General features: G+C 41.9%; 1 protein-coding gene across 2 annotated transcripts; it reads right to left on the reverse strand.

The window, feature by feature from the left end:
• On the reverse strand, positions 1-26,061 carry scin (scinderin). Of its 2 annotated transcripts, XM_079175588.1 has the most exons (16): positions 25,789-26,061; positions 17,901-18,055; positions 16,538-16,699; positions 16,270-16,419; positions 12,273-12,365; positions 10,615-10,747; positions 10,428-10,516; positions 7,384-7,599; positions 5,839-5,960; positions 5,447-5,537; positions 4,681-4,851; positions 4,411-4,588; positions 3,653-3,774; positions 2,130-2,207; positions 1,994-2,054; positions 1-991 (listed from the first exon to the last, which is right to left on the reverse strand). In XM_079175588.1, the coding sequence occupies exons 1-16, from the start codon at positions 25,979-25,981 to the stop codon at positions 828-830; spliced, it is 2,178 nt and encodes a 725-aa protein (XP_079031714.1). In that variant the 5' UTR covers positions 25,982-26,061; the 3' UTR covers positions 1-827. The 2 variants fall into 2 exon arrangements, with proteins under 2 accessions (XP_079031714.1, XP_079031715.1); XM_079175589.1 differs by lacking the exon at positions 12,273-12,365.
• Between the last annotated feature and the right edge of the window lie 177 nt (positions 26,062-26,238).

Consider the following 26,238-nt stretch of genomic DNA (forward strand, 5'->3'; position numbering starts at 1 on the left):
TTTCTAATGCAGTTTACTTTGAACATCATTTTACCAGCTCAAAATGAAATGAAGGATGCTTCAGAAGTTGTGAAACATCTAGATTATATCCTTAAGATAATTAATTGAACTGATGCAATCTTATCCAACATGTGTCATATTAATTGTTGCAGTAGTCCGAATTATTCATCCTTTTAGAAGATGCACTGAATCTATATAATTAATAACTGATACGTCAATTCATAATATCAATTCATAATCACTTGAAATACTTTCGAACAGATACATTAAAGTGAGTTATATACCATTTATTAAGTGCTTTTGAATCTCAAATAGAGATGAGAGGTAAAAGTCTTTCCAGTGGATTCTACTAGCTCATTTAATGTATCTGTACTTAGTATCTGAGTGCCATCAACACAGAAAATGTTCTCCAGAAATGATTGCCTGACATGCTGACATGGGAAATACACTTATTCCCTTTCTTACCAACAGTGAGATTAGAAGATCAACATCAATCTCAAGTCTTATAGCACTTAACTTTTAAAAGTAAGTTTGGATACAAGCAACATGTCAAATAAAATCATTTTATAAGAATTATTCCGAAGTAGCTACAGTATTTCCAGCAACAAATCAAAGACCAGAGATTCCCAACCTTCCCAAAACTTCAGAGACTGAAAATAAGGGGGGTCATTATGTCAATGTGAAAGTTGTGCCTGCATGTGATAAAATAACAGTACTAACACAATTTTCAATAAAAAATGTCACAGAAAACAACTGAATATCTTTATTTGATCACACTGGTTATGTAAAGGAACCTGTTTGACTTGTCGTGGGTGTATATTCTGAATCTAAAGACGCATGGACTTCATGCTCCTGGTGACAGAGTCCCAGTGGGAGGGGTCCCAGGCCAGGAACCAGCCTGAGAAGATGGGAGGTTCATGGCCTTGTTTCACCACCACCACAGGAGTCTGCTTGTCCCGGCCACTCGGGTCAGTCTCTATGTAGCGTTTGGCTGCAGGGGAGACGAAGAGTCACTGTTAAGGGGAAGCAAACAGCTACATCTGGGTGGTGTTGCCAATAAGTTAGTGTCCCATGTTAGTAGTAACCTCATGTGGCAGTAAGAGGTTATTGTTTTATACATGTGAAATTCAACGAAGACACATTTTGTGGTAAGTGAGTGTTCCGACCACTCAAAGCTTTAACACTACACGTCATCACTAACCCATTCACACCCATTCATACACTGATGACAGGGCTTCCATGCAAGGTACCACCTGCTCATCAGGACTAACTAACATTCATACTACATTCACACACCTTCGGCACAGCTACAGGAGACATTTGGGGTTACGTTTCTTGCTCAAGGACACATGGACATGGACTAGCGTAGACGGGGATCGAACTGCCGATCCTTTGAATGAAGGACGACCCTGCTGTAGCACTGAGCCACAGTCACCCCTGATGAATGGATGAGAGAGCGATACGTGTTTTGTGGACCCTGCAGGGACTCAGCTCAGACTCAGTCCTACAGATCAGGCTTACAAACCATGGGTACATCCCAAGTCTCTTAATTGCATCCCCGTTTCCCTCGCTTGGGTTCTTTCCTTGCGTCTTAGTCCCTCCCCCAGGGATGCAAGGAGGAAACCATGCAAGGAGAGAGGAACGAGGAAATGACAATTAAGAGACTTGGGATGTACCCCTTGTAACTGACAGCTGACTGTAATACAGTATATTAAACCTTAGCGCAGGCAGCATGTTGGTTCATTAGTTTTCAGCGTCTCTCTCCTAAAATGACGTTTATAACATCTTCAAGTGCTTCCAGTCAATAATCAAGTTTCTATCCAAATGTAAGGCACGTTTTTACAGAATTTCCAGTCTGCAAACCAAAATTGCTATGTAAATTTGCTGCTGTTATATGATTATTAGGAGTTGGGCGCATCGAGTTCAACAGCTGGTGCAGCAACACAGCTAAGACAGCAACACATGGAGATGAGTCAAAAATCCAAAAGCTCACCAGATTTAATGGATTCAGTCCTCTCCACCTCGTTGGCATCCTTTCCGATCCACATAAACACCTGCAACAGAGCATTAGAGTGACTGTGGAGTTTGTCCAGAGATGACCTAACCTTTGCTACAGCTGTGTACAATACCTGGTCCCACACATCCAGCAGCATCACGTCATCTTCAGCCAGGTCATCCTGTGTGAACTCTCCTGGAACCTCCTCAATCTGCACACATGATGGCACTGCTTAGAATACTGCTCCACAACATCCCATTCTCACTGCAATGTTTCTCACAGATTCTACTGATCACACGAGGAACCAACAGGTAACTGTTGTTTCAAAACATAATGATTATCACCTGGGATTAAAGCAGGTCATGGAATAGTGCATGCTCTTTCAATCGAGGCTTTAAAGAAGCATCATTTAGATGAGGGCGAGAGGAAAGAAGGGCTGACTCAGCATACTGTAGTTTATCAAATGTTCTTGTTCTATCACGCCCTTGTATACACAAAAGAACGTAGCAACACAAAGCACCCATTACATGTACTTTTCACTTAATCCCATGACATCAGAAAGAGGTGATGACGGAGGCCAGGGGTCTTCAACGTTTTTCAGACCAAGGACCCCCAAACTGATAGAGAGATGGAGCAGGGACCCCCGACTATATATATTATATAACATTGTGTTTTATATTAAACGGGGCCTAGTGCCATGTATAAACATACCTCTTTATTGTGCATTCAATACTAAGCTATTCAAATAATACACAGGTTCATATACTCATGTTGTTATTTTAAACATGTGAAGGTACAGTGAGTAGGGGGGCCGTGCCACTGACATTTAGAAACATACCTTCAGCTGATACCAATGCCAATATCATCATTGTCTGTCAATTGCATGATAATCATGCATACAAGCTATTCAAATTGATGTTTTTATTTTAAACATAAATGTGGAAATGGAAATGAGTGATGGCCTATTAGTGCCACTGCCATGCATACACACACCTGTTATCTTGCATATTATACTGAACTATTACAATAATGGACAGATTCATGGTTTTTGGTCGAGTTACAAAAAGATTCATTTTCGCTCATAACGATGTCCAAACACTTGGCATAATAATACACTGGCCTCAGTAGTTGGCTGTTGTGGATAGGAGCTGCAGTGTTTTAGCAGGAATATCTTGGAATGATTGCACAAGGATTCCTGGGTGAAGTAAATGTCGTTGTTTTTGTTTGTTTTTTACAACGGTATCATCTTTTCAAATAATATTGCAGCATGCGTTCTTGTGTCTGGGATCTTAGTCAGCTGGGGACTGAATAGGCTCTCGGTTAATCACGGGGAACCTGACAGAGCCAGCGTGTAACATGCGGCCTCGTGATTGGCACAGCAGCGATAGGGGCGGGTCCTCCTCTTTGTGTGCAGGAGGCTTGGAGGGACAGGTCCAGGCTAGTCTCGTGCTGTGAGTGAACCGGTGCCCAGCTTGAGAGAGCTCCTGTGTGTCGCTGAATGTGTGCATTTCTGACTGAAAGATAACATCTTCTGCCTCCATTTATCCATTCGCTACAATATGTTGGATTCAAGTTTGTGTGTATTTAAAGAAAGAATCGTTGTCTAATCAACCAAAACTTTCACGACCAGTACCGCCGCGGAGGTGAAATACTTACTATGAACCTGCCGGTTTTGTTTGAACATCCAAACAGACGAGGAGGGTGAGTGATGGTCTCACTGTCTAGTCTTTCTGAGGTCTGGTACTCTGTCTTCCCCCCTAATGCTGCCCAGAAATCATCTGCAACACAAAACACACTGACATTTGAATGACATTTGATGAATCTTTAATAAACTCCCCTGTTGAAATGATATCAAGGCTTAAAGTTAAGCATAGTTAAGGGTGTGGTCGCTTTGATGGTGGGTGCCGTACCAGATCCGTAGCTGCTGGCTCTCTGCTCTGTTGCATCACGCAGGCCCCGAATCAGCTCCACGACGTTTCTTTTTTTTTTTTTTTTACAGTAAATACACGGCTGCCATCTGACTTTACATAGCACACATTCTTCTCATGCTTGTTCCTGCTTATGTTCTTGTTGACAGAGGTATTTTTCAGATTTTTGCAAAATATGGAAGGTTGTTTGCCTATAGTATAAATCATTCTAAAATAAATAGCCCAATTATGCGTATAAGTGCAAATAGGCAGGCAGGACTAGTCCAGCTGTCTGACACATCCTGTGTTAAATCATTACATCCTGCTGCAGTCATACACTGCTAGCCATGCAAATCGAGTTCACAGGTCTATTTTAGGACCAGTTTTACTGGCTTTGAGTCACAGCTGTCACTCATGTTGTTTGTTTGAATTTCATCATCATCCAAACTCCCCCGTCAGCAGAAGGTATTTGTGTTTTATGCATTGTAGTGAAATGTAGGTGATGACCTGGTTCATTTTCCTCCATGACGTGTTTGCTGCTGCAGTTCAGCTCTTTACTCATGTAGTCTGCTCCTTTTTGCTCTTCTTCACTGGCCCCTTTGCCCATCCACAGATAGCCCCGGCCATCAGCCATCTTCAGCAGGAAGGCATCATTAGAGTTCAGACTGGATGCCCTAGCATCAACCTGAAACATATGAGACATCCAACACTTTTACCTGAAAACGGACGAAATGCCCATTATAAATATCTACTGCCATGCAGCAAGAAAATGCTCACCTCAGCGATTCTGGTGATGGTGCCCAGGTTCCGTCGTACTTGAAAGAGTCGGGTTGGAGGTGGGGGGGTCTGGCCTCTGAGGCGGGACGTACCACTCTTATATACAATGAGGGGTTTGGATTTGAAGAGGCTCAGCAGATGTGGGGGCTCTTTATCCTGGCACACTCTGACCTGATGACACGCACACACACACACACACACACACACACACACACACACACACACACACACACACACACACACACAATCTGTAGGCAATTCCAAAGAAAATTGATGCCAAAACCTTTATCTTTCTGCTGCTTTAATCCTACAGTACACTGCCTCTAAGTCTTGGTTTTTGTTTGTTTTTTAACTCTGAGCAGTGTTATTGTATTGTGTGCTGTTTTTGTTGAAAGAATAGTTTGACCTTTTAGGAAATATGCGTATTCGTTTTGAAGCTACAGCCAGGGAAACAGTTAGCTTACCTTAGCATAAAGACTGGAAATAGGGGGAACTAGCTAACCTGAACTAGCTAACCTGGCTCTGTACAAATCCACCTACAAGCACTTCTGAAGTCTGCTAATTAACATATGAACCGAGCTGCAGCCAAAACTGTTTGTTTGTGATAAACTAAGAAATTCACTAAGCATGTAGTTTACTGGATTACTGTTTAGTGTGACAAATCATTGCAAACCACATTTGACTTAATTAGGCAGAGAGACAGATTCATGAGCTATTTCAGGCATCCATTGCACATGCGTTTTATTCCGTTTCACACTGGCTGTACCTGAACTGCATGCCCTCCCAGTGAACGATCCAGTTCTACGGTCAAGAAGGCCGAAGCTGTTAGCTCATCCAAAGAGCATCTGGCTCCTTGCCTACAGGCCAGAAGAGACATGTGACAATACTGAGTAAACCTTTAAGCCAAACTTAATTATATTTTTATATTTTACATCAACAATGAGTCAAGCAAATAATTGTGATGTTAGAGTCGTCTTAGTGACAAAACAACAGAGAATCATCAACCCTGCAGTTCCCCTTAGCTCTACAGAGCGCTAATAAACCACAGATATGATCGACATATATCAGGAAGCTTGGTGCAGAGCATCAGACCATATTACAGAGGAAGTGACACTCTTTTTTGCGTATGAAAAACCAGCTCAGTGAACGGTGTCATACCAGGTGTAGATGATCTGCCTCTTCCCATAGCTGTACAGGATGATGTAACTGTCCCCCCCGTAGAACTGACCGTAGCCCTTTGGGTCGACAGGAACTCTGCCACTGCTCTCCACCCTCCAGATCTAAAAGATGGAAACAATATTCACTACTTTAAGAGCCACATGTAAGGATAGTGTCAAAGAGAGAATTCTGGCAACATATTATTGCTTTTGTGGTCATTTTGGAACAGCAGATCAAGGTCTAAACATCAAATCTGACATACACCGTAGAAAGCTCTTTTTGGCTAATGTGTTAGCAAACCGTTGCCTGTTGGCACATCCAGCATATTGCCTGGGTCCAGAGCTCTGCATCCGCCCACTTCATCAGATTCGAGTCGACTGATTCGTTTGCCTCGTGACATGAAACTGCGGTTTCTCGATTAAAAAGTAGTCGACAAATAAGCGCAGCGGGGGACTAATGAGTAGCCAATTATGTCAAGCGGGACTAAAGCCGTTGTCAGTAATAACAACATTGAAGACCGGTACATACAACATTTATGCTGCTATTGAGGCTGGGAAACAGCTTTTCTGTGGTGTCTTTGATGCCGTTTCACGGTCCTTCTTCTCTTCTTTTCTCTCCTCTTCCTCATTTGTGTCTGTAACTGTAACATAATGCTCTGACTGCCACGTCTTTACAACACTCTGTGAATCTTCCACCCGAAAAGTAATGTAAAACATTTACACAAATCCTCCCAGAATAGACGGCGGGTCTATAAGGGAGACCCCGACATCTCTCACTCCTTCACTCAGTGGCCTCTCTTTGGTGTTTGGGCTGCTGAATAATACATCGCCTGTCGACTTAAAATGCTGTTCGATTCTGATGGATACGGTCTCTAGTCATAATGTTAGCAAATATCGAAACCCCCAACCCCCAAGGAAATTGATTAATGGAGGCAATATCAGACTGAAGATGGAAACAGAGTTTAACTTGTTGACAATTCTGTCTGATATCAGCCAACATCAAGAAGGCAAAGAGCAACATTTTCATGCCATTGGAGTCCTGTTTGTATCCATCTGATTAATTCATGTATTTCTACTCTCCTTCTATGGTTTGGTCTCCACCAACTCCAAAAACAAAATTTACACCAATAACAGTTTTGTATTAGTGTTCAGTTTCAGATTTCTCCCATTGACTTCATCACTGCAACACCAGATCAATATATTGTACATGATCTTATTACTTTGTGATATAGGCATGATGGTGTTTGGACTCAAAACTGGAGTCTCATCGAGGTAACCTCTGTTTTAACTTGTGTCAAGAACCTCCAATGGCTCCGCATTTGCTCATAGGAGAAATCCCAGTTCTCCCCTCTTGGTACCCAGTAACGTGGGTTCTGTAACCCCATAATGGACAACTAGTTTGATGAAAGAGGTAGAGGGAAATGCATACTTTGTGCCCCAAAGAGACTTCAGCAATTCATGACTGGAAGTCAAGGCTACTCAGCTTTTTCTTCAACATTGCACCATGGCATAGTTTTAAAAGTTAACTTCTTGTATATTTAGTCACCTGTGTCTGTCCACTCCCATCATCCACCATGTTGTACTGGGCGGCCATGTGATGGGACTCATGGAGTTTGGAGACATCAAACTCCCTCTGCTGGATCCTCGCAATTCTCTCTGTGACAAATACCTTCCCAAAACCCTCACTCTGGTCCCTGTCCTTCCAGCCCAGAAAGAACTGCTTGAACATGGGAGTCTCTCCTTCCTCTGGTAGCACCTGGATCTGCAGGATTATCAGTTGCAACACTCAATCATTACATACTTTTCACAACAGCTTTTGTTACAGTCAAGTATTTTTGCTCACTGAAAGAATTAAATCATAATCAACAACATCAAAAATATTGAAAAGACTTTTCAGGTTTAATCCCCAGAACCTGTATGTAAGAGCCATATTCTATTTGCTATTACATATTTACTTGTATTTACATGTTTAACTTTAATCACATCTGTTTCTACATTGAATGTTACAAGGATGTTGTTATAATTTGTTATAGTAAGAAATATACGTAAGTGTCAGACTGCCGTCACTTCAAGGACACTTAGCGACAGTTAGTGACGGTTGGTTAGTAGTATGTGGAGTGGTGACAGTTAGTGACGGTTGGTTCGTAGTATGTGGAGTGGCGACAGTTAGTGACGGTTGGTTAGTAGTATGTGGAGTGGCGACAGTTGGTGACGGTTGGTTAGTAGTATGTGGAGTGACGACAGTTGGTGACGGGTGGTTAGTAGTATGTGGAGTGGTGACAGTTAGTGACGGTTGGTTAGTAGTATGTGGAGTGGCGACAGTTAGTGACGGGTGGTTAGTAGTATGTGGAGTGGCGACAGTTAGTGACGGTTGGTTAGTAGTATGTGGAGTGGCGACAGTTGGTGACGGTTGGTTAGTAGTATGTGGAGTGACGACAGTTGGTGACGGGTGGTTAGTAGTATGTGGAGTGGCGACAGTTAGTGACGGGTGGTTAGTAGTATGTGGAGTGGCGACAGTTGGTGACGGGTGGTTAGTAGTATGTGGAGTGGCGACAGTTAGTGACGGGTGGTTAGTAGTATGTGGAGTGGCGACAGTTGGTGACGGTTGGTTAGTAGTATGTGGAGTGGCGACAGTTAGTGACGGTTGGTTTGTAGTATGTGGAGTGGCGACAGTTGGTGACGGGTGGTTAGTAGTATGTGGAGTGGCGACAGTTGGTGACGGTTGGTTAGTAGTATGTGGAGTGGCGACAGTTGGTGACGGGTGGTTAGTAGTATGTGGAGTGGCGACAGTTGGTGACGGGTGGTTAGTAGTATGTGGAGTGGCGACAGTTGGTGACGGTTGGTTAGTAGTATGTGGAGTGGCGACAGTTAGTGACGGGTGGTTAGTAGTATGTGGAGTGGCGACAGTTGGTGACGGTTGGTTCGTAGTATGTGGAGTGGCGACAGTTGGTGACAGTTGGTTAGTAGTATGTGGAGTGGCGACAGTTGGTGACAGTTGGTTAGTAGTATGTGGAGTGGCGACAGTTGGTGACAGTTGGTTAGTAGTATGTGGAGTGGCGACAGTTAGTGACGGTTGGTTCGTAGTATGTGGAGTGGCGACAGTTGGTGACAGTTGGTTAGTAGTATGTGGAGTGGCGACAGTTGGTGACAGTTGGTTAGTAGTATGTGGAGTGGCGACAGTTGGTGACGGGTGGTTAGTAGTATGTGGAGTGGCGACAGTTAGTGACGGGTGGTTAGTAGTATGTGGAGTGGCGACAGTTGGTGACGGTTGGTTAGTAGTATGTGGAGTGGCGACAGTTAGTGACGGTTGGTTTGTAGTATGTGGAGTGGCGACAGTTGGTGACGGGTGGTTAGTAGTATGTGGAGTGGCGACAGTTGGTGACGGTTGGTTAGTAGTATGTGGAGTGGCGACAGTTGGTGACGGGTGGTTAGTAGTATGTGGAGTGGCGACAGTTGGTGACGGGTGGTTAGTAGTATGTGGAGTGGCGACAGTTGGTGACGGTTGGTTAGTAGTATGTGGAGTGGCGACAGTTAGTGACGGGTGGTTAGTAGTATGTGGAGTGGCGACAGTTGGTGACGGTTGGTTCGTAGTATGTGGAGTGGCGACAGTTGGTGACAGTTGGTTAGTAGTATGTGGAGTGGCGACAGTTGGTGACAGTTGGTTAGTAGTATGTGGAGTGGCGACAGTTGGTGACAGTTGGTTAGTAGTATGTGGAGTGGCGACAGTTAGTGACGGTTGGTTCGTAGTATGTGGAGTGGCGACAGTTGGTGACAGTTGGTTAGTAGTATGTGGAGTGGCGACAGTTGGTGACAGTTGGTTAGTAGTATGTGGAGTGGTGACAGTTAGTGACGGTTGGTTAGTAGTATGTGGAGTGGCGACAGTTAGTGACGGGTGGTTTGGTAGTATGTGGAGTGGCGACAGTTGGTGACGGTTGGTTAGTAGTATGTGGAGTGGCGACAGTTAGTGACGGGTGGTTAGTAGTATGTGGAGTGGCGACAGTTAGTGACGGTTGGTTCGTAGTATGTGGAGTGGCGACAGTTAGTGACGGGTGGTTAGTAGTATGTGGAGTGGCGACAGTTAGTGACGGGTGGTTAGTAGTATGTGGAGTGGCGACAGTTGGTGACGGTTGGTTAGTAGTATGTGGAGTGGCGACAGTTAGTGACGGTTGGTTCGTAGTATGTGGAGTGGCGACAGTTGGTGACGGTTGGTTAGTAGTATGTGGAGTGGCGACAGTTAGTGACGGTTGGTTTGGTAGTATCTGAAGCAGAATGGAGCTGCCCAGTTTTCCGACCGTGTCAGATGGAATGTGCTATGTGGATTAACCTGTGGATCCTTAAAGTGTGCGAGGTAATCGGGATACTTTTAAGAATAAAGGAAGTTGTTTCACTAACACATATGGAAGGAAATTGGATCAATAAAAACACGTATTGCTTTCAACTACGAGCGGTATCGGTGTGAGCTTTGTGCTTATAGGACCAGAAACACGCGTCAACTTAAGGTTTACATTCTGATTTGGACGCTACACTGTAATAAAGCATTTCTTTCAAATAAAACAAACAAACAATAGAAAAGTGAAAATGAAAGTAAACCTGTGTGTTTGCAGGGTAGCCCATCTGTTTGATGAAGCCCTCAGCTGTTTTCATGGCTTCCTTTCTTTCACTGGGGTTAGCCTTTTGCCCTGTTGGAGATAAATGCGATGCGATTGATGTTGAAATCCTTATGCACAGTCACAAAGACAATACACCATTCAAAGCAGACGCTAAAACATCTGAATACCTTTCCATACAAATATCATCTTGTTTCTGCCATGATCCAGAATGAAGCATTCGTCTGAGAGCAGGTCACTCTGGAGGAATGGGTTTTCCTCCTTGACAACAGTCACTTTCATGGACCCTGACGCATCAGAAACCTGGTAACACACAAATTCATAAATCACCTAGCCCATATTACAAAGAGAGAATGGAAACTTTAGAGTGCTGCAGGCATGACATATTTTTTAGGCCAACTTTCTAAGTTACCATCACACGGGTTCCCTCGACAAAAAGCCAATGGGATTTTTCCATTGGCTTTTGAATTACAGCAGAAAATAAGCTCTGTGACAAACACAAGTATATGATACTTACACTTTTTGTTCAGCAAGATAATCTTCATAAAATAACACCACTCTTATAATTTTTGGAGCTGAAATGCAATCGGCAGAAGTAAAAAGCTAACATTAGGCTATAATTAAACTACTACAGGATCGGACTATCGGACTAGTCAGCGTGATGAAGTTTAGATTCAAAATTCACGAGAGGTGACGTATTTTATGTTATAGACAAAAACGTTACAATCTCTTAAGCTTGTTTTAACCACAGACCTTATTTCAGGCATCTAACCGAAAACTCATTGATTTTGAGACAAAGGAATGGGACTTTCATCCAAAAGGAACACAAAATGAAAGCTCCCTGTAGTAACTTTAAGAACTATTATGCCTTTAGGCCTGGTCACACCAGCATATAAACGGCACCATTTTGCCGCATAATCATTTAATTCCAATGAATAGACTTCATTGGTGGAAGCAAATCTGTTCAAGTTTTTACATCAAGTTTAACTTTTGTGAAAGTTATGGTAGCTTATTAGATGTGTTTCACCATCCAGAGCTCCACAAAAAGGAATGGATTGAACTATGAGACAACAGTCAATGGTACAAATATATCTTTTAAATAAACTGGGTGAACAAAAGGAGATGTACTTATGACTTCTGGTGGCTAGTAGTTCTCTTGAATACCGATGTTGAATACACTTATTGTAAGTCGCTTTGGATAAAAGTGTCTGCTAAATGACTGTAATGTAATGTAACTAATAGTCCTGTTTGCGACCAATCTAACGAGCTTTCTCACAGACAGTTTATTCAAAAGATATAATAACCTTGTTAGCAGAGAGACCTTTTCCCTTTTTTTTCTTAAATATATAAGAATACTAATATTTATTGCCTGTATTAGACCAGCTGGAGAATTATAGAAAATGGGGGAGAGAGATGGGGATGACGCGCAGCAAAGGGTCGAAGGTTTGAATCCAACCCAAGCCGCAGCCAAGTCCTATTTTCAACAAAACTCTTTATTGTATGAAATTATGCAGATTTAGATAATTGAAAATAATGTATATCCATGTCACAGAGCAGCACCCCACTTGATAAACTGCATGAGATAAGATTTCTCAGTGTCTCATTTGATGTGATTCAAAGAATGGATAATATTCCATGACAAGTATACCGGTAATTTGGGTATTTATGTTCTTATCACTTCCTGCTAAGTCAGCCAACCGGCCAATCCTTCCAAAAATGTTCTGTGTTCAATTAATGTTCAGATTCTCTTGTGCCTGTTAAATTTTGATCTTTAGTAAGACAGGAGTTGAATTGAACTTCTGGTATTTTGTATGAGTGAATACTGTACCATGTATAGTTTGGCTATTTTCCTGTTGAACACGTCTGCCTCTGTATCATCATCACCATCTCCCTCTGATAGTTCTGGTTTGACTCCAAGGACCTGTTAGTGTGATAAAATGATATGACAAGTATATCATTTTCTATACAATTTCTTTCTTCCCGATACAGCAAGAATGATGACTCAGTCGTTACTGCTACTTCCATCGTCAATTTTTTAAGGAGTAAAACATTTTTCTGGAGCTGATGATGGAATTAGCTAATGAGTGAGTCATCGCGCTTCTTTCCCATCTCTGTAGAAAGTTCCACATACACAGTACTGATCAGACAGGATGTACGGATGGGGAAGCTCATTGACAAGTGATAGCGTGATATCAAATTAATGTGCAGTTGGTGTGAAGCATATATACTACTTAGACTTGTGATTAGACCTCCGGACCATCTGTAGGAAAAGAGCTCTATCCATTCAGCTGAATATTCTAAGTGTCTGTTCAATAAAATACTTAAAGACATTTGAGAGCTTTATCACGTTTATTTCTCACAGGGAAATAAATAAGAATAATTTCCACCACAGCTACCACTCCAATGTCTCTTAGATACAAAGCTTTAGTCAGGATTTGGTTAGCCTAGTTTAGCATAAATTCTGTAAGTGGGAAGAAACAGCCATCCTTTCTCTGTCCAAAGTAGAAATCTACACTTACCAACACCTCTAATACTCTCCGATTAACCCACTGTAGCTTTTTTGTTTTAGTCCATACACCTCATGTAGAGGCCGATGAAATACAAATTATGTTAATAGCGTTGTTAAATACAATAATTAAAAATGTGTTAAAGTAAAGTTGCTCAGATTGGTTTAAATTCACTCCATCATTCTATTACAGACAATGTGTGTTTGATAGTCAAACTGTGACAAACAGCTCAAAGACACTCTTTGATCTTAATTGATTAAAACATGATATGATCATATTTAATCATACTGTGTTTACAGAAGAGATATAATGTAGTTCTATATAATATGAGCAACAATTTGGAGCTGCTCAAAGATCTGGAGCCAAGATTAGGGACCACTGTTTCTATATTAACTGTTAAATCACTGACAAGTAGTTAGTGGATGAAAAAGTATTCAGATCCTCACTGCAGTAAACGTACTAATACCATACTGATGGAACAATAATCCACTACGAGTAAAATACCTGCATTCAAAACCTTAGTCAAGTATGTTATTATCAGCAAAATGTACTTTAAGTGCAGAAAGTAAAAGTACCCGTACAGTAAAATGTACATTATTTGCCCCTAACCTGTAGTGCAATCTGAAAATCTCCCCCTGACGTCTGCGTCAGTGATATCCGGTTTATCCAAAGACGAGCATTGTAACCAATTAGATGTAGAGATACAATGGAGACTGGGTCCGCCCACTTACTGTCAAAAAGAAAAACTACTCGAGAGCAGAAAAAAGACTCGAGAGCGACTTTTGCTGCGCGAGAGTGAATTTTGCTCGCGGAGTGATGTAAAAGCGCTCATCAAAGTAAAATACGCACGCACGTGGATCTCATTTGCTCTCTCGGATTTTGACAGTGATTTGCTTTCATAGGCTAACATCATCCTGACTACAGCTCTGTACTCACAGGCATGAACCATCTGAACATCACATTCACTTGAATGGAGTTTGCAAAAGCCTGTGAAACTTGATTTAACATAATTTATTTAAAAAGTTAGTAAATTGGCCTTGAGCGGCAAGCGGCAACCTCTGTATCGTTAGAACTAAGTAAATATGAAATATTTGTAAGTGTTTCTGTATTTCGTTGTGGTCACTTTAAGAATCACATGATGTAAGTAACGTATGTGTGACCACTATTCAGGAAGTAAGTGAGCTCTGGGAGCTGCTGCTTTAGTATATCTGAGTTAACCCAGCGATATCTGCATACATCTAATGCCGTTTTATTATTATTTTTTCAGACGTTACATTCTGTGAACTTTAATGCAAAAAATCTACTAAGTTACTATTGCTAATGACGACACTGTTCCTAGAGGCCATTGGAACTTCACATAACAATAATTACAATAAACAGATGAACAAGTTAAATTACCATGCCACATAATATATTTGAGATAAAATATACAATAAATACATGAAAGATGTAACAGTAAAACGAATAGGATTTAATTCATACTAAAGGTTGAGTTGGTATATTTGTATTGTGTATATCTGTATGTGTTAAAAACAAGCACTGTTGAATATGCTTTTTAGATGTCTTGTTTTAGTTTCCTTGCACCGTAAATAGATCTGTGGGGAAGAGACAACCGTATTCAGAGTTTTACATACAGCAGCTATATCAAGGGCAGCACAGTCTCTGAGGCTGAAAAATGAAGCCAATGCGGAAGGGTAAAAAAATGCAGCTCATCGAATGGCCACTTGAGGCAGGCTCTAAAAGAGAGTGAATCTCCATGTTAAAAAGCACAACTTTACATGGTTTTGGGCCCAGTCCCAATGTCCCCCCTAAAGCCTCAAACCCTGAACCCTCAAGGACTCGCTGACGTCACCTGGTGAGTGTGTGAGTGTGAGAGGCTGTGAGGGCTTGAGATGGTGTGAATAGGAATAGGACAGTACTTTGCTGCAACATATCACGTTACCATGAAAACGACAAAAAATATGATGTATAATTTTGTGTATTTATTTTATACTTTATACTCCCTGGTTTAAACGTCTTCCAGACTCTTTCATCACAAGTTGAGGTCATTTCATATAATCTATTTACTTTTAAATTCTAATAAGGCTTAAAGTTATTAAAGCAGGAATGGCTGCTTTGAGGGACAGGTGGCTGCCGTCACAGCCACTAGCTGTCTGCTAGCTCGGCTAAATCAAGTCACTAAACTTAACATGTTTGTGTTATGGAGAATCTTTCATGCAAATGTCAGACAAATAAGACTTGCTGTGTAAACATCCTGCTGGCCAATGTGCTGGATGATGGAGCTGCTCCTGGGTGACCTCTATACCTCCGGCATCACTTTTCACTGAGATATCAGGAACTGTGTCCATGAAACTTGGCTAAACCTGGAATACCAGAATGCCGTTTTAACACTACTCTTTTTCTTTATTTTGCGATCTGACAGAACAGAGGGCTTCGGGGACTGTGGCTCAGTATTAGAGCAGGTCGTCCTTCAATCAGAGAATCGGCGGTTCGATCCCCAGCTCCGATAGTCCATGTCGATGTGTCCTTGGGCAAGGCTCTTAACCCCAGATTGCTCCTATAGCTGTGCCTACGGTGTCAGTTAGTCCTGATGGGCAGGTGGCACCTTGCATGGTAGCCCCGTCATCAGTGTATGAATGTGTGTGAATGGGTGAATGATGGCATGCAGTGTTAAAGCTTTGAGTGGTCGGAAAGACTAGAAAAGAACTATACAAGTACACCCATTTACCATTTCGGCAAGAAAAAATGAGGTGTTTGCTTTATGGTGAATAACATTAACCCTAATGCACAAATTGAAGGAGCTGGCGGGATTGCAACTTTGTAACATTACCTTGAATGATTTCATGCAACAAATAAATTGATTGATTGAATGAAGGAGTCTTGTTACAATTGTTTTATTTGAATACCGGGAGCAACAAGACCACAGGGATAAGATTAGCCGGTCAGCAACAGCCTAGCTTGTTAGACTTAGCTAGCTTGGTAGCTTCAACCTAGTTGGGCGTGTTTCAGCAACCAGGCTTTATTCAGCCCAACTCAGCTTCATCCACACTCCTATTCTTTGCCTATTGATGGATTAGCTAGGGGTCAGGCTGTGTCGACACCGGCCTCTTTGAGCTTCATTTTGGCTCTTCAGAAACCCATGGGGGACGTCATGGGGGACTATGCCTATGTTTTATACAGTCTATGTTTCACACCCAATATCATTTACTATTTATTATGATTATGGCTGGAATCAATAGTTTTTCCTTTTCCGACAGAATCATGGGACATGTCTGTGAAAAAGAAGTGAAATTGATGACAAAAAAAGCTGAGACTCACATCAGTTAACTCGGACAGTTCACTTCCTTCTTCTACAACCATCAGTTCGGCACGGGCATTTCTTTCGTTGTCACGGATACCTCTGGCCACTTGTGCCGCCTTCAGTCGCTCAAACTTGTTACACTTGGATCCACACCACTGATAGATCTTCTACAGATTGGTGAACACACAGACAGACAGGGAACCACTGTCAACATACAATCTTGTCTCTCCAGTTTGCTTCACCTTTCAACTGCAAACACACAGCAAGAAAATCCTGTGTCCTTACATCTCCGAGGTCAACGATGAAGCAGTCTCCACTGTTGAAGCTGGTCCAGCTGAGAGGGACCTGGGTGGCCCTGACGACGCGTCTGCCCTTTATGTGTAGGAGTCTTTTTGCTGAAAGGTCATTGGTGACCACATGGTGGAAACCTGAGGCCACGCCTCCTGTCTGTGGGGCAGAGAACTCTGTCAACCGTCTTCCATTTCTCTGTTTACTTTAGACTTACTTATTCTTCTGTCCCATTAGTCACTGTTCCCTGGAGCCAAGTATAATCCTGCAAACAGGTTTATGGGTCAATATACAGTCAATATTCTTTTACCATTGAGCTCAAGATAGCTAAGATAATATTTAATGTTTATAAAGATAACATTCATCAAGTAGCGAACACGGGTGTTGGCGTCATCGTTTCCAAACGTATCCTTCTTCGGCTGTCCACCACGAATACGCAACCCCGGCGTTTTCAAACGTATCCGTCCTCGGGAGTGTTTTCAAACTCTTCCGTTTTCAGTGCTCGAAAACGCAGACACTGAGTGTAAATGTAGCAAAACATATGCGTTTTCAAGTGGAAATGGAGTCGTGTGGACGTGGCCTAAGAGGAGCATCAAATTTCATGGCAACTCATCCAACAGCTGTTGAGAAATTTCACTCCAAAATCTAAACTTTCCATCTTATTATATTATATATCCATCTGACTTACTAGTCATCAGGATTTATCCTCGGTAATTAATCAAATTTCTTGACAATCTATTAGTGACTAAATGGCAGACCGACCAACACTGATGTACCTAGATAGATACACAGACAGACAGATAGACAGCAAACTTAGCAATATACAAAAATTGTCAATAATAGTTTAAATCTAATCTCTTGGCCAAAAAGTTGCACTTGAACACATCGCAAAGACTACAGCTAACGGAAGTCTGCACTTGCGTGAAAAGAAATATGCTGTGACCTCTGGACGATGATTAAAAATATCTACCTAACATTAGAAATATGAAAATGTAATGGGCAGATTTAATTCATAATTTCAATCATCTTTCCCCGATAGTGCCAACCTTAGTCAAAAAATGTCAATGTGAATGTCATGTTAGCCCCATGGCCTTTCCTCACATCAACATTTACACTTTCAGGCGAGTTTAAAGAGTATCAAATCATCTCGATGGTGTTCAATCTGTTCAACGCGTCTGTATTGTGTAGAGTAAAGGACTTTGCCACCTCTAGGGGCTGCTACTGAAGTGTTCATTAGTAAAAGGCCAGTATAAGCAAATATAACAGTTACTATATTTCAGAGTAAAGTCACAACTGTACAAGATGTCCAGCACAAGTCACTTGATTGCATTTTCAGACCAGTAATGAAAATGATCCATACTTTGTAAGTGATCCCTCCCTTGAAGTAGCTGGCGAAGGCTGTTGTCTCGACCCCTTGCAGTTCTCGGTACTGGACCGGCTTTCCGCCCAGGTAGTCGTCCAGTTGCACAGTAAAGATGGCGGCAGCGGTACTCTCATCCTGGCTGCACTCCTTTCCTTTAAAGAACAAGCACAGGCAAAATGCATCAATTTCTAACACAAATACTTGGTTAAGAATTTTTTTAAAGTTATTTTTGGTGTGATTTCCTCCGAATGGAGCTATCAGTGTGCCTGTAAGCCCCTGTAGTGTTAACAAAACACTTGTTTAGGTTTAGGAAAAGATTGTGGTTTTGGTAAAAAAGCTACAGCATACTGTAGGCTCTGAGTCATTTTTCTTGAATTTCAATTTCCTGGAAGCTCTATATTTTGTTAAATTATCAAAAAAATAAGTCAGACTTGGAGCTAAGTGTGTGCTGCAAAGACAACAACAAATGCACAGGCTCCTTAAAGTTGTCTGTGGTTTACCTAGTCTTGCAATCTGAAAGCAAAACCAGCAGACAAGTGTTAACCTGGGAAAATTGCAGAACAGGAGGAAATAGATAAAGACGACACCAGACAGGCCTTACATTTCAACACTTCTTGAATGTCAGTTTAAGGTCTTAAGGGGGTCACAATTTGGAATGGAAAATGCTCAAATGCCAGCATGTCATTTCATGGTTAACAGTCAGGAACCTGGCATCAACCTTCAAGGACTTGAGGCTTGCCTTAAAGACTCACAAACTGGTTCTGCCATTTCCCCTGTCAGCACAATGAGAAGCTGTCAAACTAACCAGCTACATGCTAATGATGGCAGCATTTGCCAAAATGCTTGCTTTTGCACAAGGTTCTTCTTAATATCTTTCTTAATATCACCCCTATGGTCCACTTGCTCCCTCGTGTCTGTTTTAAGAATCAGCACAGAAAGTGTTGCTTCCAGTCCACAATGGAAAGTGAAAGAAAACTACAGAAGAAAATATCTGTGGATAAAACTATCTTTCTTAAATGAATAACTCAAAAAGCCTCAAACAAAAGCATGTGATGTGTTACAGGTGATAGATAAATGCAACATTTGTAAACCAATTATTTAGTTTTGGCTGATTCATTTCAGCTTGAAAGACACTTATCATTTCAAAAACTCAATTATTCTTTGTGTGAAATTTACATTATTTATTTGAAGTTTCATCACACAAAAACAGTCCAAGGTGACAATGCACGAATAAATGAACAACAGTATGATGTCAAATTGGTTGTTGGGCTCTCATCCTTTCTGACTGATGATTGGAATACAGCCTATGAGTGTTAGTGTCTGACAGCAGGGCCAGCAAAACGTTCCTCACAGTCGCTCTGCATTTACTCAAACTGCATGATGGATGAAAAGTGCTTCATCTTTACACACAGTGACAGGAAGGATATGTGAGGTGTCCATTTGCATGTATAACAGTAAATTATTAATGTCGATGGGTTCTCAGTTAGAAGGCAAGAAGAAGAAAACATCTTAGTCGTATTGACTTTCTACTCTCAGAGGAAATGGAGAGAGTTTCAGGAAGGAAGTACGGTCACTGATCAAAACCTCAGATGCAACGCATTCTACGTTCTACAGTACTGTGTGTATAATGTGTGTACTCATCAAGAGGACAATGTATGCATTTGAAAGCCATATTTTGCTTGTATAGGCATAGGCAATGAGTTAAACAGCTTTCGATCCAGATTCCGTGGGGGGGGATCTCACAGTCAGTGTGGATAGACACATTTAAAGATCTGAGATAGGGAGCATTTTGATTGGCTCTCAGCGGCTGTGAGCTAACCATGAGGCCGCTCACATGCACGGACATGTACTAAAAGCATGGGCTGAGGGCCAGCTATGTCAACATAGCAGCTCCATGGCATTCTCCCTCCTGCCACCTCTTGAATTTTCTGGTGAAATGAAGAGCCATCGTTAAGATACCTTCTCATTGTAATGTAACCAATCAGCTGTTCCTTGTCCATTGCAGTGCTTTCAAAGCGAGCGTCCGGAATAAATAGAAACAGAGCGTGTAACAAAAACTTTGCATTGAGCTACGCAGTGCTGGGTCGCTCACGGCCAGTTAGAACAAGGGTGCCATGGACATAATACACCAAAATAGATATTGAATAATTTGAACTTATGTGTTTTTTAAAAAGAAATTATGGGTTAACCAATGTTAACCCATAATTACCAAACAATGTCTCTGACTTAAGTCATTGTTTAAAAAAACAAAAAAATACACAATATAAACAGATGTTAATACTAACTGACCTAACGTTTTGGATAAATTTAACTGTTGATGAACAACTGTCCACATCATTTACATTTCTCCCATCTCTTTGTATTATATTCACAAGATTGAATAATTGTTTGTCAAACATATTTACATTTTTTATTTACTGACCCTTGCTTCTTTAGGTGTCTCCTTATATTATATTACATAATTCGGGGTGTAACGATTCACAAAATTCACGGTTCGGTTCAATACAACACAGTGGTGCCACGGTTCAGCACCTTTTTTAATGCCAGAGAAATTTCCTTGATTTTAAAATATTTGTATTTGTTTGTTAAATGTTGTTAAATGTTTTTTTACATTTGATTCTCTGTTTGGGCTTTTGTTTTCTTTAACAAAGCAGGAATTATGGTCTGGTGAAATGGGCTCGTGAATGAGTAGTGTCACGGGGCTCAATAGCATTAAACATGTTCGTACAGCCTGCGGTTTCCACTCCAGAGTACAGTCTCATAAAGGCTATAAATATAACAATCGCCTGTAGTGTTATGTGTAAAATGAGTATAAGAGGTCGTTGTATCTTTGGCTAACTTTATTAGCTCAACCTTAGCATAACACCGACTACTGAGACTGACTGGATTCTTACGAATCCAGGTGCGGACTGCAGACTATATACACGTCCTCGCCTGATATCACACACACCTGATCACTCCGCTCTGCACTTCAATAAAATAGTATCCAATACATCACCCTTTCTTTGAGTCTGTTAAGACATGCTGCAAAGGCATAATATTGTCTGTCAACGTCTTCTGCATGACTAACTGTTCATAGTAAAACTTAAAACAAATGCTCTATTAACTAACACAGTTTCATCGTAACATACATTTACTTTCAAAATCTCTTTAGGATTTAAACTTCTTGTGGTACTTACACTGGCACTTAACAGTTTTATTAATGAAACAGTCTTTTAACATGAACCAGTCCTGGACTATGGTGATGGACTACCAGTCACCAACATAGCTGCAGTGGATTATTCTGCCACTTGATGCAGGCTATGTTCTAACTACTGAACATACTCTCCGTATCGGTCTGGTGGTTTCATAACTCTGCCGCTGGAGGTGGTGCATGTTGCAGTCTGTGTCACAGATGTAACAGGAGGTGCATCTGCATCGGAACCAGGTGAGCTCAACTCTCCATCGTTCACTATACATCTGTCCCTTCCCTCCTGGAAAGTCTCTGGAGGGCTGTGGAGAGGTCTCAGATGGTTCCTGCGCAGTACTCCTTTATCCGTCTGGACTAAGTATGACTTCGGTGTGTCACCTTGCTTAAGGACCGAAGCAGACTTTGTCCAGCCTCTCTCATCATCCAGCTTCATAGCAACGCTGGTTCCAGGCTGAAGGTCTGGTAGAGTTCTGACGTTATTCTTGTCATTGTAGGCCCGCCTGTAGCTCTGTTTCATCCTCTCATCGTTCCGTCTCACTTTGTGGAGGTCTGGCCATCCAGGTTGTAGATTAGCCTCCAGTGTAGGAACTGTAGTATGGATTTGCCTGCCAAGCATGAGCTGAGCTGGGCTCACGCCCGTGTTTTGAAGCAGGGTCGCTCTGTAAACCAAGAGGGCTAAGAAACGGTCAGTTTGTTTCAGGATCCGTTTGGCTGTCTGCACAGCTCTCTCTGCCCCACCGTTTGCTTGAGGGTAGTGAGGGCTGGAAGTGATATGTCTGAAACTATACTCCTTAGAGAACTGCATGAAAGCTCTGCCTGAAAATGTGGGGCCATTGTTTGTGAGGAGTTCATTTGGGCACCCCCATCTAGCAAAGATGTTCTTCAGCTTAGCTCTCGTGGTTTCGCCTGACATGTCGCTGAGGTACGCTATTTCTATATATCGTGAAAAATAGTCTGGGCTAGTGATCGGAGGTTCTCTTTTCTGCGTCGGCTTGGACTCCTGACAGTCCTTACATGTGCTGACAGCGTCCTGGATGTGCTTGCTTACTCCAGGCCACCACATACTCCACCTAGCCAGCTCCCGGCACTTCACTATGTCTTGATGGCATCATGTATGTGCTGTAATATCTCAGGCCTCATCATCCGTGGCACTACTATTCTATCATTCTATCATTATACGACACCAGTCCGTCTGAAACTGTGAGGTGATGTCTGGAAGTGTAATAGGCTTTTACCTTGTCAGACACCTTAACAGCATCCCGACATCACGTAGTGTTGAACCATCTGCAGTTCTGCATCCTGTAGGGTCTGTTGTTTGACCGGGTCGGGTTTGGTGGGTGAAATGGGCCATGACTCGTGGAATGCTATCTCCTAGGCTTCTATTTCACTGGTCAGCTCTGCGATTTCCTGTGTGACAGTAGCCTGGGGATGTCTAGACAGTGTATCTGCTATCAGCATCAGTGAGTGCTCTGGAACAAAACGCTACTGTTCATCATGTTTCTGAAGCAGAACTCCACCTAAGCCATAACTACTAGCATCTGCACTGATGCTAGTAGTGGGCTTACTTACATCGTAGAATGCTAATACAGGTGACTCAGCGATGAGTTGTTTTACCTTCTTAAAGGCCTCCTCGTGCATTGCCCTCCATGCCCATGTCACGTCGTTTTTGAGTAGTTGAGGGATTTGGTGACCTCAGACAGGTTTGGCAGGTACCTGCCTAAATAGTGTATCATCCCCAGGATCCTTCTCAGATTAGTGACATTGTTTGGTGGCTCAAGCTGAGTGATGGCCTCCAATTTAGCCTCATTTGGCCGAATGCCATGCTCATCAATGCAATGTCCAAGGTAGTTGAGTCGTCACTGACACAGGATATATTTGTCATGGCAGCTTTCTCCAGTGCGTCCAGAGTCTTTTGGCGCCTCACCTCATGGACTTCTTTAGAGTCTGAATAAATAAGGATGTCGTCCATGTAAATCGCCAGGCCTTCTTCTTCTTTCAAGAGCTCAGTCATTTCACGTTGAAAGATTTCTGGTGCACTTGTGATTCCAAATGGCAGTCTATTAAAGAAATACCTTCCAAAGTGAGTTATGAAGGTAGTAAGTTTGTCACTCTCTCTGTCTAGTGGTATCTGCCAGAAACCACTTGCTGCGTCCAAAAGGGAAAACACTTTTGCGCCTGTGAGTTTAGGTAGCATGTCATCTATGGTGGGCAGAATAAACTTCTTTCTCTTCACTGCCTTATTCAGGCATTTTAGATCAACGCATATCCTTGGCTGGTCTTTATTCTTCTTGGGTACAGCAACCATCGGAGCACACCACTCCATGGGCTCCTTGATTGGCTCTATCACACTGGCTACCATGCGGTCAAGTTCTTTTTTTACTTTAGAGAGCATAGGCACCGACACACACCTTGCAGTAGTCACACTGTAGGTACAGCGTCCTCCTGCAGTCTGATTTTGATTGGCTTTATCTTCAGCCTGCCTATATCTGCTGGGCTGGCATCACTCAACTGCTCTGTGCTTTTGATCTCTTCTATTCGCTTGACTAAGCCCATAGCGATTGCTGCATTACGGCTCAGCAGGTTGCTGCCATGTGGCCCCTTTATCACATTTACTTCAAACCTGAACATTTGCTTTTTACACTCAGTAGTAGCTGTAACCCTTACAGTTCACTCTACCTCCTGGGCTGCCTAATTTGGTTGCACCAGTTTTCAGGCGTTTCAGTGTATTTAAATATCTTGCACATGTGGCAGTTTTACCGTCCATGCCTTGTTTGAGTCGTCCACATCTCTATTTTCTCCCAGGAAATGAACATGTCTCCTGTCTCCTCCCTCGTAGGGTGCAGTGACCTTAATGACGACGCGGGAACGGCATACCGCTGCAAAATGTCCCCGCTTTTTACACTTATAGCATTCTGCATCGCATGCGGCACATTTGTCCTCTTTAGCATGCACCCTGCCACATCTGGAACATTTCTGTCCCTTATTGTTAACACCTTGTCATTGTTTCTCTCTGGCCCCTTTTGTCTGTTTCTCCCAGTATTGCACAAGCTGCTTGTATGCTACTTCACTCACTTGTGAACAGTTAGCATTAGCTCCCTGCTGGTTAATGTGCCTGCTTTGTCAAATGAAAAGAAAAGAAAGACCTCCAAAGGTCTCCAAAGAACTTTTATTGTATTTATTGTATTCTATATTGTATACTGTATTTCTTATATATATATTACAGAATCAATTATGGAGAGACAAAAAGTCACATTTGCACACATTCAATCTTAAACCAAATAGAAAGAGTTGTATCCTCTGCCAGTTGGGACATTTTTAACGTCCTATCAAATATCGACAGCAGTTAATGATTACCTTTTAAAACTCCTTTTCCTTCTCAAGAGCAAAACAATAATTAGTGATCTTTTCCCTTTCCTCCAGAGATTTGTCTGGTGACCTAATGAATGCTTCTTTTGCTAGACCTAAATAAATTTGATGTAGTTGTGGCTGGATGTCTTAATTTGAGTTCTTCCAAAGGCTAATTTTCTTTTGTTACTAAAAGGTCAAGTTTGTGCATCAAGTCAATTTCTTGTTCCTTATATTTATTAATGAATTCCAATTTAGCCTAATCATTGTTTAAGCCATTTAAACCATTGAGGAGTTATTTTGCTAGTGTTTTATTAGTGTCATTGAATTAATTATCATTTAGAAGAGAATTGTTGAATTTCCATATCCTTCTATACCAGAAGTTTCCTGGGTAGATTTTATTTTCAAAAATATTTGTTCATGGTCCAATAAAGGGGCATACCAATGATTCACTTATTTCACAAATTAACGGGGAGAGGAAGAAATTAGAAAAATATACCAATTGTTGATTTTAAAGTTAATCTTCTACTACAACAAGTGAATTCTTTTGTGGCTGAAGAATCACCAGGCATCAGTCAATAAAAAGTTGGTGCTATTGACCGCTGACAGTGACAGTGCACTGGGTCTGCACCTGTTGTAACACAGACAGTCAGTGCATTCATGTTTCTATGTGGAAAACACTTCGTAGGATACTTGTTATGTCACTGCATGCCAAGACTCACTGGCTGAGTGAGTAGTCAAACTGGAAAAGTTGACCTGTTCAAGTGTAACTACACCCACTGCATCATTTTGAAAAATGTTAAAATATGTTTCAGGGGCAATGCCAGCAAACGTTCCAATTGGGTTAGGCCTTCTACCTCTGACTCCAACTCTATGTCAGAATCGGCCATGCATGCAAGGGATGATTTAAAACGTGTTGAGCCTTTTTAAACCATAAAATGCAGATTCTTTCTAAATTTGGTAAGAAATGTGAATGTGTGTCTTCACAGTACAGTCATACCATGTAGTTTACAGCTCAACAGACTCATTTGAGTATGCAGTGTCTCTTTCATTTTTAATTCATTAAACCAATATTTAAACTGAAGTTTGACCCTAGCCTGATCATGGAGATAATAAATCTGTATTGCTTTCCTCACTACATGCCTGAGGAAGCTGCAGAGTGTTTCTTTAGAGTGAGATGTGATATATATCTCTTACCCAGGAGGACTTTTTCTACAACATTTCTCTCTCATGACTGCCTTATGACTAAATGTTAAGTCCAATTAACATTCAATCATTTTCCTATTTTTGCATGAGTGGAAAATCATGAATTTCACCCAATTATGAAGGGCCAGGGCTTTATTCACTTACCCAGCCAGTAGTGCAAGTGGTAGAAAAAGCTGTTCTTCTGGTTGACAGTGTAGAGAATCACATAAGCATCTCCAGTGTAAAAGTTCCCACACAAGTTCTCTGGCACAGGGACCAGCTCCAGATTCTCGATCCTCCAAATCTGCAGGCCAGTTGTCTTGCCTGCATTGGTGAACTCTTTGTGGTGGAGTACCATGTCTGCTGCTGCTGCTGCTATGTTAGGCTCTGAGGATGAGGGTGGGATGGCTGAGAGCAAGAACACACTGCTGCTCTGTTGCTGAGCACTGACTGAGTGAGTGTGTAGCAGCAGTGTTTCAGCTTCGGCTTCCTCAAGCTCTTAAGACACACACACTGGGTGTGTCCACACTCTGTAAACGTACATCAGCATCCTCAAATACACGCGAATGAATTGAGCCTTTCAGCACACATGAAGGCAGAAGAAGAAAGAAAAGA

This window comes from Pholis gunnellus (assembly GCF_910591455.1).
Source record: "Pholis gunnellus genome assembly, chromosome: 16".
NCBI lineage: Eukaryota > Metazoa > Chordata > Actinopteri > Perciformes > Pholidae > Pholis > Pholis gunnellus.

What these genes read in the sequence shown, in the direction of transcription:
- scin (XM_079175588.1), bottom strand. Translation starts at nt 25,981, where the DNA reads ATGGTACTCCACCACAAAGAGTTCACCAATGCAGGCAAGACAACTGGC. An exon ending in CCACTTGCACTACTGGCTGG is followed by an intron (nt 18,056 to 25,788) that starts GTAAGTGAATAA and finishes TGTTCTTTAAAG; the next exon opens with GAAAGGAGTGCAGCCAGGAT. An exon ending in ATGGGAGTGGACAGACACAG is followed by an intron (nt 5,961 to 7,383) that starts GTGACTAAATAT and finishes TCCATCTTTTAG; the next exon opens with ATCTGGAGGGTGGAGAGCAG.